At 31.0% G+C, this 13444-nt stretch overlaps 1 protein-coding gene across 1 annotated transcript in view; it reads right to left on the reverse strand.

The window, feature by feature from the left end:
• Positions 1-13081: 13081 nt before the first annotated feature.
• LOC113369956 (lymphoid-specific helicase-like) overlaps positions 13082-13444 on the reverse strand; it is a 945337-nt gene continuing 944974 nt past the window's right edge. Inside the window, exon 12 of the mRNA XM_026610584.1 lies at positions 13082-13226. Within this exon, the coding sequence (XP_026466369.1) occupies positions 13093-13226 (134 nt within the window). The 3' untranslated portion in view covers positions 13082-13092. The remainder of the gene's footprint in view (positions 13227-13444) is intronic.

Consider the following 13444-nt stretch of genomic DNA (forward strand, 5'->3'; position numbering starts at 1 on the left):
GCATTTACTAATCAACCAACTGCTAAGCTTATATCAATCACTTTGAGTATAGTTTCCACAGATCACCCGACCAATCTATTATCATCTTGCAAATATACATTTGTATTTAATTAAAGTAAACTTATACATGTTCGTTAAAGAATTTTGCTTCCACAAAATAATTTATATATCCATTCTGTCTCCAATTCATTACCACTTCCCGTATTAAACTTCTTTGATGTTCGCATTATTACGTGACGAGGCGTAATAATAATAAACAGGCCGGAATCTGGCCGTCGTCAAAGTTCAAACGATCTCGATGAAGGGATTAATAAAAAAGAATGCTATAAAAAAGATAGCGACGCCAGAAAAAAACTGTCATATAGCCAATAAATAGTCAAATGTCACGATTTTTGCTTCGGACTTTTTATGGCGCCTTCTCGTATTCTATCGAGTGCTAGGAAAGCCGGAACATGGGATAAATATTATAGTTCTAACATTTCCACATGAAACTTTTAACTTGATAATTGATTCTCAAATAGCTTATTTAATTATAAACAACTTTGCTTCATTTTGTTTTATGCTCATACTTATCTACTCGAAGGCATTTTTTTGAACTATAAAAAAAATAAAACATTATAAACTATGATTTGGAACCCAAAAAAAAAAAAAAAACTCTATATTTATTAATAAAATGTCTTTAAAATATCAGATAATTTGATAAGCATATGTCTAATAATCATTTTTGAGCTCCAAATGGCATTTATTTAATCCTTATCTATTCCCAAAGACTTCCCAAATATTGAATCAATTCCCCATACCCTCAATACAAGTGAAATGTTTTTTGAATCATTCAAATTGTATGTTCCGCTTTCTCAACAACTAAATTGCAATTTTTTGTACTTTTTGTCACGTATCTACAAAACGGCTGGACCTGCCTTTCCCAAAAACTAACGTTTTGGCATCAGTAGTAATGGTTTGTTTTTTGAATCATTCAAATCGGTTGATCTGTGCACTCGAAATTGTGAACAAAGAATTGTTTCCAAACATATGTACTACATATTCGAATATACTTCCAGTTTTCCTGAGGAATGCCAAAATAATGAGCTAAATGCAAAAAAAATTATTTTTTTTCGCTATTACCGCTACTCACGGGAAGTTAATAAAAACATCATTTTATTATATTACAGCTCTAAAGCAAATGAAAATAATTGCTATCGTACTATTTTGCTCAAACATATTTTTTTTGCAAATTATTTCTGTAACTTATTAATTTAGTATTGAAAATATTAAATATTCTAGCAGTATGGTCAAAAGCACTAATATAAAAGGCTAATATAATAATTAGTATATTGATATCAACCATGAGCTACTACAAGTGTCTGCTTGAGAGAATAAATTTATATGTCATGATTATCTTCAATAATAAAGCTTTCTTCTCTCTTTTATCAATTAAATGATTTATTTCCTATATCATTTCCATTTAAAATCAATAACCCTAATTTCCTTCTTGGAATTTTTTATTAGTTTTGTTGGCGTCGATAGGTTCGTGTGATTTGTCAATAAAAATAAAAGTAAATAGAACTAAAACAAAACGACACGCAATATTTATATACGAAGGGGCGCCATGTTATTGATAGATATTATTTACTATTCTTGGCTTCAAACACTTAATAGATGGCCTGGTATCACGAACGTGTGACACTTTAGACATATTTAATGAATCATAAAGATTAAACAAGTTTTAGTAATTAATAATTCATATTATGTGGATATAAACATAAATATTTATCTTTGAGTGGATTTGTTTGAAGTAGAAATAGATAAAAAAATCTGCACTACTCGAGGAAATAAATTTGTTACTTTACTAATCTATAATCGCATATTTTGAAAGTGATAAACTACCAAGAAGCTATATCGTTACTGTGTCATTATCTTTACTATGAATCTACCTCTAAAACCTAACCTCCGGATTCCATTCGTATTGAAAACATAACGTGCTGATTACATTTTTGCAAAGGCAGGTGCAGCGATTTCGGAGATGCAGAAAAAATGTCATTTTGTGATCAAAAATGATCATTAAAAATCATTATCGTTGACTCATATACAAATAAAATTATTGGTAAGGTAGATAGATAAACAGATATGCAAGTAGACAGGTATATACAGGTAAGCAGGCAGAAAAGTAGAAATCAACAGTAGTCAGATCAGCAGGTAGGCAATTACACAGATAGATGGACAGGTAAGCAGGTAAATAGGTAATCATGTAGGAAAATAGAAAAGAAGACAGTAAAAACTAGCAGAAATATAGACTGGTAAACTGATAGGTAGGTAAACAAGTAGGCTGGCGAAGAAGAAGGCAGGTAGGCAGGTAAACACGTGGATGGATATAAGGATAAATAGTTGGACAGGTAAAATCACATAAATCAAAAACTTATTGGTTCAATTGATTATTCACACTTATCGGAAAGTTCATGCAACTTGTCATAAGACACAATGTCACTTACATCTAGTTCAGTTTATAATTGATGTAATCTTACTCCTTTGATTAGACTGATTGAGTTATTAAAATTAATACATTAAGCGAATCTAAAATCTGTACTAGTACTTGTAGCTGAAAAGCCCATCATCTAATATTAAAATACCTAAAATTATTTAACACATTTTTTTTTATTTTTCAATTATAAAATGTCAATGTTTTATATATGAATGTAATAAAATAAAAAAATATATTCGAAGAAATAGAAAAGATCAGTACATAATTTTTATATCACATTTTTATATTCAATTTAAAGCATGTTTCGATATTCATGACATGGCAATATTTAAAAATAATTTTGGATTCTACTTTAGAGATAGTTATAACGAAAACGTGCAAATTTAACATTTAAACAGAATAAACTTTAAAATATTTTTTTAATATTTCAATGGTCATACTTATATCATTAAATACAATTAGTTTACTAAATATATTTCAAATAAATGTTCTATCGACAAACGCAATGCAGTCGATAGTCTGTGCACGGACTGAGATTGTCCAACGACCGCTGACAATTTGCGGCAAAATTGTTCACAAATTACCCATTGGTCAATTATAATTGATGATTGTTAATTACCGGATTGCACAACAGGCTCAAAGATTTAATTGTATGTAATGAACAGAACGAACCGAGCCCGGAATGATTGCTTATGCAGAACTCTATTTGAGCGCACATCTGGCAATACATCAAATCCATATAAATTTAAATTTAACCAGCAATACACATTACGCAAATCATTTAATTGTTTCTGAAAAAAAAATTGTAAATGAAACACGCAATTCTGAATTTATCAACATTTTAACTAAATCTATTAATAGCTAGTTGTTAGTAGCATTTTGATTTAACGCAAGTTGCATAATGAACTTTCCTATACATAAACATAATCAACTTAATCCAGAAGTTTATTTCAAAAATATATATTTTGATTTTAATAAATATACTTGTAATATATTATTTAATTATATAAATCAAATCAATTTGTTTAACAACTTTTATTTCCCCAGTTTTGTGTTCTGAAACAGTATTTTATTTGAGTGTGGGAGTAAACTGTGATCAGTAGCTACCATCAAAACACCGAAGAATGCTCCGGAAATAGATTCTGATTATATAGACAGCCTATAATATTTTAGTATGTTATTTCAGGCTATGAAACCTCTAGTTATACAAAGATTCATCAAAATCAATAACAAAAATTCGACATTTAATTACGAAGAAAAGACTCAGCCGATTTTTACTAAAAACATTAAAGAGTAATTCACGAGAAAAACCGCCCAGTCTGCACTATTCCCAATCTTTATCTTATAGTATCTTTGAATTTTTTCATCGCTCATCGAGATACATCAAAGGCATTTGAAGTTTTGGGAAAATGTCGATGAAAGCCATACATACACACACACATACTTTTTCTATACTTGGTCTCATTCAACTCAGAATGACTTGAAACGTCAAGAAAACATAAAATAAGGAAATCGGATTTTGTTGAAAAAATATATTTGTCGGGACGTTAAAGAAGCTGCACAACTGAAAATATCAAGTAAAATCATAGATTTTCAAAAAAATCCTAAAATCTGCAATTTACCTGTTTTTTAAATATTCGAAAGAATTTTTTTTTAAAAACGCATTACCTTTTAGTAAATCTACTTAACTTGAAGTGTTTAATTTGTTTTTATTTCTTCAAACACTTACGACGATCCGACCTAAAAAATATTTATATTAAAACATTATATATTTACATTCCATATAAATATATTTCTCTGTATTTTAAACGTTCCTATCATAAAGTATAACACGGAGAAAAAATATTTAAAAAATATAAGAATTGAAGATCTTTATCAATGTATAAAAATATTACTTTATAGTAAGTAGGAAATCTTTGTTCATAAAAATGCACAGCTTCATGTAATCACATTCGTATTTAATCTTTCACTAATGAAGTGATTAATATAAATATTGAAATTTTTTAATATTCTTGCCAATTCTGAATTAAGCTTTTTGCCTTCCAGTATATATTTATGATAGGAATACATTGGTGCCATCTCTTATTTTACATCCTTAGAATTGATGCAATATCCTCATAATATCCCATGCTATTTCTTGTAACTTGTGTCTCCATCTACCGCAGGGTGCACCATTTGAACTCCAGGGGTTGGAATATGATATGTGGTTTGAAACTTATTTCAAAACCGTTTTGTAAATAGAATAATTTTTATTAGAACAATTAAATTTGCAACAATTTGATTCTCAACGTATGCTTTTTATATTTCGTTTAAGCGGTAATTTAGAACTCTCGGAGAGCAAGAGTTATAAAATATAAAACAAACATAACATAGCAAGCAAGTCGCCATCTATGACTCGTCATATGCACATGAACTCAATTAATTTAGATCTGCAATTCGACAGGTTTATTACAATAAATACTGCTTTGCCTTTTGTAAAATTTTTCTTTTAGACTCTTTAGTAGTTAGTATTATGCCCCAAAGGTTTGATAAAAAAATAATAATGCAGTTAGTGAAAATATACATAGTTTTGGCTATTGCGGTAAAACAAGGTTATAATTCTTTTTAACAACAACCAAAATAATTTTCATTGATTTGCCACATAGGTAGACCTGGATATAGTTTGGCAATGCGTATTGCCCTTGCAAAACTATTTCAGGTGTAATCTGCTCTGAGACCTTGATGTTTCCGTGATCCGTGATACTTGAGATAAAAATTGCCAGTGAGCTTTTTTATGTGTTACAATTAATGTACGTTGCTGAATAGCAGTATCTTGTCAGTGGGTCTTTTGATTGGTTTAATACCAGTCGTAGTGCTTTGTTTGGTGTAGTCTGTAGTTTCCGTAAGATCGTCTTAGTTGTCACGTACCATTGTGGTACAGCGTAAAGTACAATTTACAATATCTGAATACCCGTTTGTTCTTCGCGTTCAGTGAGCTTTTGTGATTCAAGAGTCAGATTTACCATTCCAAATATCTGCCCGATTTTAATGTTTGCGTGTATGGTAAAGTCTATGATTCAGGGTTTGGTCAAAGTATTTCACTTCCTCGTACCAAGCCGAGCACAAAATCGTTCAGACACTTGCAGTCAATGTTTTAGGATATCTGTCTCAAAATATGTAAATTATCTGCTAGATAAAATTCTTGTGAAGTAATCAGGAGCGGTGCATCAACGAGTTTGTCACAGCCAAATTTTTGACTATAATCATCAGCATTATCTACATATATATAAAAATAAGTCGATTTGGACAATTTTGCGTTCGTTGGAAAGGTCTCGGGCTCCGCAAGGTTTATAGCTAAGAAAATTAGTGGTGCATGGCATCACTGAAAATTAGTGGGCATGCCTTAATGCAAATTGCTGGAACTTCACGCATTTAAAAATTCGAGTAATGATATTAGTGAAAATTATTAGAATTATGCTTAGTCAAGTCAACGACCAATTCTGGACGCAAAGAATAATGATGTACACGCACTGAATTTCACCATTAAGTCATAAATTTTTTTTTTATTTATTATTTAATAGACAATCAGAAGACAAAGTTTCTATTAGCCTATGTGATAAATTATATTTGGCGTTTAGAGGTCTCCTCCATTGAAGAGATCCTCTGCTAGAATTATTCTATAGCTGTCTGTATATAATTTAATAATACAGGTCCTTTGGCCATTTCTTCTTGAGTCTTCTTGTTTGAACCATTTTGTTGATAATTTGTATTTCAGCGTTCGAATGATCATCAATTTTGTTGTGATAAGAACAGCTCCGGGTCTTTATAATTTCATTTACAGTTTTAATTTCCAGGTCCCTGTGGATGGTCTCATTAGTTACGTACCAAGGCGCATCTACCATTGCCCTTAATATTTTGTTCTGGGTACGCTGTATAATTTTTATGTTTGATGCACTTGCACATCCCCATAATTCTATTCCGTAGCTCCATATTGGTACTAGTACAGTTTTGTATATTAAAGTCTTGTTTGCGTATGACATTTTTGATTTTCTGCCAATTAGCCAGTATAGTTGTTTGAATTTTTTCATTGTTTGTTTGCTTTTTTGTTTGATATGGGGACCCCATGTGAGTCTACGGTCTAGATGAAGCCCTAAATAATTAATGCTGGTACTAGGAGGAATTTCGATGTTATTTATAAATACGGCCTCACAGTTTTGAGTTCTCGTTGTAAACGTGATATGTTTTGATTTGTCTTCATTTATACTTATTTTCCATTCTTTCAGCCATTCTTCAAGTGCGAATAGATGTTCTTGTAAGTTTAGAGATGCGATTACTGGATCTTGATGTGTTGCCATGATCATTGTGTCATCCGCGAATGTACCCGTAATTGTGTTGTTATGTGTTGGTAAGTCGTGTGTATATACTGTGTATAAAATTGGTCCTAATACACTACCCTGTGGTACTCCCGATTTTATTGGATGAAAATCTGATACTGCATCTCTTACCCTTGTCCTGAAGTATCTACCAGTCAAGAATGACTTCAGTATTTTATATAATTGATTTGGTAAGCATTTTTTAATTTTGGCTATCAATCCATCATGCCACACTCTATCGAATGCTTGTTTTACGTCGATGAATACCGCAGAGCAATACTCACTGTCTTCAAAAGCTTTGTGAATGATTGAAGTTATCCTATGAGCCTGTTGTATAGTGGAGTGAGATTGTCTAAAACCAAATTGATGATCTGGTATCGCGGTAAGATTTTCTTGGATTCTTACTAGTAATATTTTTTCCAATAGTTTAGATATAACCGGTTGAAGACTAATTGGTCTGTATGAATTAGCCATATGACTAGGTTTACCTTGTTTTTGTAACATTATTACTTCGGAGTTCTTTAGGTCCTTTGGCCAATATCCCAAACGTCGTACTCCATTGAATATATAAGTCAGCATTATTAGACCTTTTCTTGGCAGTTCTTTCAAAATTTTAGCATCCAATTGATCAATTCCTGGACATTTCTTGTTATTTAAAAGTGAAATTTGTCTCTTAATTTCTTTTGGTGTAACCTGTTTAATGTTTTCAGTAGTGCCTTTTATCTCATTAACTTCATCAGATACTCGCGGTTGTTGACTATTTTCATTTGGAGTAAATACGTTTCTTAGATAGTCCGCAAACATATTCGCCTTTTCTTGATCACTCCTAGCCCATGGTCCTTCCGAATCTAATCTTATTGCCGAGTTAGTTGTTATAGGTCTTCTAGTTTTTTTAATTGGTGTCCAAATCGTGTTATCATACTTGTTAAGATTAGTAATATAGTTCATTATACCAATTTCTCTCCACTGTTTTAATTCATGTTTAAGTTTTCTTGCCAAATTATTGTATATTGTTTTATCGTGCTGGTTATGACTTCTTTGCCAGACATTTCTTGCCTTTCGTTTATCCTTTATAAGCTGCCTAATTTCCATTGGTACGTTGATTTCCAGTTTATGTTGCGCTAGTTCTGGTGTGGCAAACCTAGCGGCTTGTTGAAGAGTACTTATAAACTGTTCAGTTATTTCGTCGAGATCGTTTTCATTTTTAATTCTTACTTTAAGGTTGATTTCTGAATCAATTACATTTCTGAAACACTCCCAATTCGTTTTGTGGTTGTACAGTTTGCGTTGTACCTTCCGTTTTATTACATTAGTACTTAGGGTCAAAATTATGGGCGTATGATCCGAAGATAAGTCTTCATTACTTTCTATATCAATATAATTACTTGAAATATTTTTTGTTATAAAAAAATCTAGCAGATCCGGTATCTTCTGTATGTCTGTTGGCCAGTAGGTGGGACTCCCAGTTGTTATTATGGTATAGTTTTTCTCATATATTAACTCTGCCAGTTGTTTACCTTTTGGAGTCGTAAGTCTTGAGCCCCATATTATATTTTTAGAGTTGAAGTCACCACCAACTATAAATTTATTTCCTAATGTTTCAAAATATTCTTCATAATCGTTTTTCTTTAGATTATATCGTGGAGGGCAATAGATGGCTGAAACAATCATATTGTGTTCGAAACCTTTTATTTTAACTGATGTTGCCTGTATATGGTTTTGTTGATATTTCGCTAACTCATAGTGTTCTATTGATGATTTTATTAGAATACCAGCCCCAGCGTGTGCTGTGTTGTCAGGATGATTAGTACCATAAAAGTTGTAGAATGGAATTTTTATGTATGAAGACTCTGTGAGATGAGTTTCGCTTATTAATAGGATGTCAATCATTTGTATTTGAAGAAACATAGTTAATTCATTTAGATGATTTAGAATGCCATTTGCATTCCATTCAGCAATCCGCAGTGAGTTAGCCATTATTTCTTAGCCAAAAAAGTGAGCATCTGCATGATCATATTATTTTGTTCCATGAGTTGTTTAAACATATCTCTAAAACTGTTCAAGAAATCCTGTAGTACCGTACTTGTTTCGGGCCCGCTGGTTGCGTTTCTTTGTTGATTTCGGATGACTTCCGAGTAGCTCATGTGATTTGTGTTTCTGATGTTAATATTTTGACGACTTGTGTTTGGATCATGAATATCTCTCGTATCATGTGATTTTTTTGTTGTATATGTTTTCTTGTAAGCAGTGGAGTACGCGGCCTTGTATTCTTCGCAACCTCTGTAATTTGAGGGGTGATCTTTACCGCAAAGTGCGCACGTAGCAGGCGTACTTTTTGGTTTTACGCAAATTTTTGAGTTATGATTTTCTCCACATTTGACACAAGCAAATGGTCGATTGCAATATGTTTTGCAATGACCATAATTTTGGCATCTTGTGCATTGTATTAATCCTTTTCTCTTTTTGGGCGCTTCAATTACTACAATATGGTTCAACAACTTTGTGATATTGTAAATTTCTTTATTATTATCAGAGGGTTCCAAATCAACAAAAAACATGTTGAGTGGCTTTTTAGTTATATACGATCTCATATTTATTATATTTCTGACCTTGTGATTTTTCTTCTCTAGTTCCGTTTTTATTTCGTTGATATCGTATGTATGATGGATATTTTTGAGTACCACTCTGTATGCTCTTTCATTTCTAAGTTGATAAGTATGATAAACAGTACCTTTTGTTTTGAAAAAGTTTATAAGCAGCTTGTATTGCTCGGGCTGTTGAACATTTATTTTCACTGTATCGTCCGACATTGATTTTGTATAATATTGTTCTCTGTTTATTACACTATTAATATCAGATACCATATCAGAAAAATTATTTACATTATATAGAAATATAGGAGGTGGCCTTGTAGTTTTCTCGGTGTTATCAGTTTGTGTTTTTGTTGTTTCGGACGGATGACCTTTGTTTGTTTTTAATGCATCGAACCTGTTTCGAGTCGGCGTTATGTTTACATTTTCGACATATTTATTAGCCGATGTGCGTCTGCGTTTGCTGCCTGGTTCTATTGTTTGCCAAGAAGTTGACGGAACTATTTCGTTCATAATCGTATCGTCTGATTGATTTTTTTCATTAATTGAACTATTAGTTTTCTGATTGATGATTACTTGTTTGCTGCCTGGTTCTATTGTTTGCCAAGAAGTTAACGGAACTATTTCGTTCATAATCGTATCGTCTGATTGGTTTTTTCCATTAATTGAACTATTAGTCTTCTGTTTGTTGATTACTTGTTTAATATATTCATTGTCCATCGTCGACGTATCATGAAGAATGTTGATAGTTTCAACTAACGGAGGGATAGAATAAGTTATATTTTCTTGATTTTGCATACTTGTAATAAAATTATTCACTTATTTACAATTAAATGCCCCCCCTAAAAGGGGCATTTGTTGTACGAAACACTGTATCACTACACTAGATATTTGGTGATTAACAATCACACTTGTTGTTTACGTAACACTATTGCGCACTATTGAATTTCAGCTTCGATCCGTTCGGGTCGGCTGCTCGAGCTCAACTAAGTCATAAATTGCTGGCGATTTGGTGACATACTGATGATTCTGACTGGTCTTCCGTTTGACTTCAAACGATTGCCATTTCCAGTTCGCCTTGCATTCGCAAAGACAATTAACAAGTCGCAAGGCCAATCGCTTAGTGTTTGCGGGATAAATTTAGAAAATCATTGTTTTTCACATGGGCAGTTATATGTTTCCTGTTCACGAGTTGGGAAACCATCCGCTTTGTTTGTGTAAACGTCAGACCAAAAAAACAAAAAATGTGGTTTACCAAAGAGCACTTCAATGAAACGTATAATTTGCGGATTCTCTTTCATTTACCTAGAGAAGTTCAACTGAAAAACACTTCATTTTTGTAATAGAAATAAATTCATCACTGTTGTGTAATAAAATCAAATTTTATCTTTTCAAATATAAAACAAACAACAAATTTCTTCATCCCTCTCACGAAACCATCTGGTGGCAAAACGGAGTTCGTCGGGTTTGCTAGTTATGTTATATTCATATGTGCATGCAATCGATGTATAAAACACCTAAATAAAATATTCAGTTTAATGACATTTCAAATAAATAAATATACTTACTAATTAAGATACCTATAAATATAAGTGGTTTATATAGTTTCAAGAGACGGCTGCTCTTAGCAACTGGGCGTTCAACGCCCAGCTGGACCTCCTCACCGCGATAAGGTGACAGCCACGAGGAGGAGAAGAAGGAATGGGACGGGAAAGGATATTTAGTTTTCTTATTTCATAATTTTTTCACAAACAACATCTTTTATTACATTGTTAAGTAGTAAATATCCATTTAATCATACCATAGATAGTTCTGAGCCATTAAAATATTTGGATGTTATTGACCTGAGAAAATGTCAGATTTTTTGAATATGTTGCTCTATGAAATTTCTTTATGATAAGTTCCTTCAATACTTTATCAATCAAATACCATTGTGTACAAATTTTGAGACTTTTGGATACTTGACTCAATATGTAGTTAACTCTTTGGAGACCGATTCTGTAAGGTCTCAATAATTGTTCACAGTTTAAAATGTGAAAATCATTATATTGTTGTCTTAGTTTGATGAATTTTCAATCAATAACGGTTTATAGAGGGTTCCAAATATTTAATGCCATCATTTGAGGTATTGTGAGACTTGTATGTATCTGGAAATAGACTTATTTTAATATTTTATTGCGCATATTGATGACATAATAATTTTGAACGACATACTTACAAATCCTTTGGAAGCATCCGACTTCCCATGTAGATAGTCAAAATCTGCAAAAAAATATGAGGTTATGGGGTGCATCTATAATAACTGATATTTTTATGGTCAATTTTTATAATTAGCATACCTGTTATAAAGAAAGGTGTTGAAAATATTCATGTTGTAATTGATGATACTTAAATTTCTTCAACATACTATTATTGGCTTGGCATTACTGCATCACTATTTGACATGAAAATATACATAACATTAGTTAATATTATTAAAAACATAATATAATTACTAACTCGAACTATATAAATCGTCCAAAGCTAGTTTTCCAACTCTTTTAATAATTTTTTAATGCATAAATTATATTATTATTTCCTTTTTACTATTATTATTTACTATGCATTTATGTAACTATATGTTGAAATATGATCATATAATAATAATTGTATACGTATACGTATGACGCCTATAGACCAATTTATTCTTCGGTGTAACTAGTGTTCATAGTAAAAACATTTGTATATCCGATGTATATAAGTTATTTTTCCATGTTTAGAATACTAATGATTATATGAATAATAAGTGAAAATATTCAAAAATATTACCTATTTACTTATTTACCTGCAGTAAACTTGAAATTGTTAATCACGATTTTTAATTTTTAGCAACAATCAAATTGTAATCTAATTGTAGTCTTATATGTTAAAACCTAAAAAATGCAATGAAATTTAAAATCATTTATATTCAATTTATTTGATTAATTATAAATGATGATTTTATATTGATAAATATAAAAATATTGCTGTATATACGATCTGTATTTCATTAGCAACATTTACATGTATATACAAAATAATATAGCTTCACCATTAAAGTTATATATACATACATTTGTAACATAGTCTTTACAATTGTTTAAGTTTATAATATTTGCATTTATATATATCATTTACATAGCGTTTTCTCTAGTTATATTTTTATACCGTTTTAAAATAAAAGCAATGTTGTAAGATATTTTTTTATGTTTTTACAGTATTGTATACTATGTATTTTTATTTATAATACATTAGATAATATTTTTATACAAAAAATCATCATACCTACAATACCTTTTTTAATTTATTTTACTTCTATATTACATAAATATTTAATTAAGCGTTTTGAGATCAATTTATAAAATGAATTATCACTAACGCAATTATAATGCTTACGTAAGTATTGCTTACAAGTAATGCTTCTAATATATAAATCAAGTATAAAATATTAATACAACCCTAAAATTATATTTAAATATTCTCTAATATAAATATATCTTATAAATGTATATAATACAATCTTAAATTAATTTACACCTACTATAATACATACTTAAGCGTTAATTCTATATTCTAATTGTTTTATATTTAGTCAGTAGCAGTACATTTTGCAAAATGTTTAACTCAGCACAAACTCATCCAGTTTTCACGATGGTCAAACTCGTCTCGAACAATGTGACGAAATCAAAAGTGACATCACGACAACACTGATGAGACATTTGCTCGATTCAGATTTAGTCGCTGGAGAAATACTTCCATCAGAACCACCACGACCACGCAATTTCAGATCTAAAAATAACGATTTGATTAATATAATACTTGAGGGTATAATTATCAGGGGCGTAATTACTGCCGGATCCTTCTTATTAAAGATACGGGGCCCCCGGGCTACTGAATGTGCTTGAGCAAACATTATTAAAAATCTTATTTTTGCTTTACATTTGAAATCAAGTTTTACAGTGTCTGAATGTAATTTTCCAAAAATAAAACCCGTAAAAAATTATCTA

Source organism: Ctenocephalides felis, unplaced genomic scaffold (assembly GCF_003426905.1).
Source record: "Ctenocephalides felis isolate EL2017-DRISC unplaced genomic scaffold, ASM342690v1 CF-g0.4_SCAFFOLD_01492, whole genome shotgun sequence".
NCBI classification, from domain to species: Eukaryota; Metazoa; Arthropoda; class Insecta; order Siphonaptera; family Pulicidae; genus Ctenocephalides; species Ctenocephalides felis.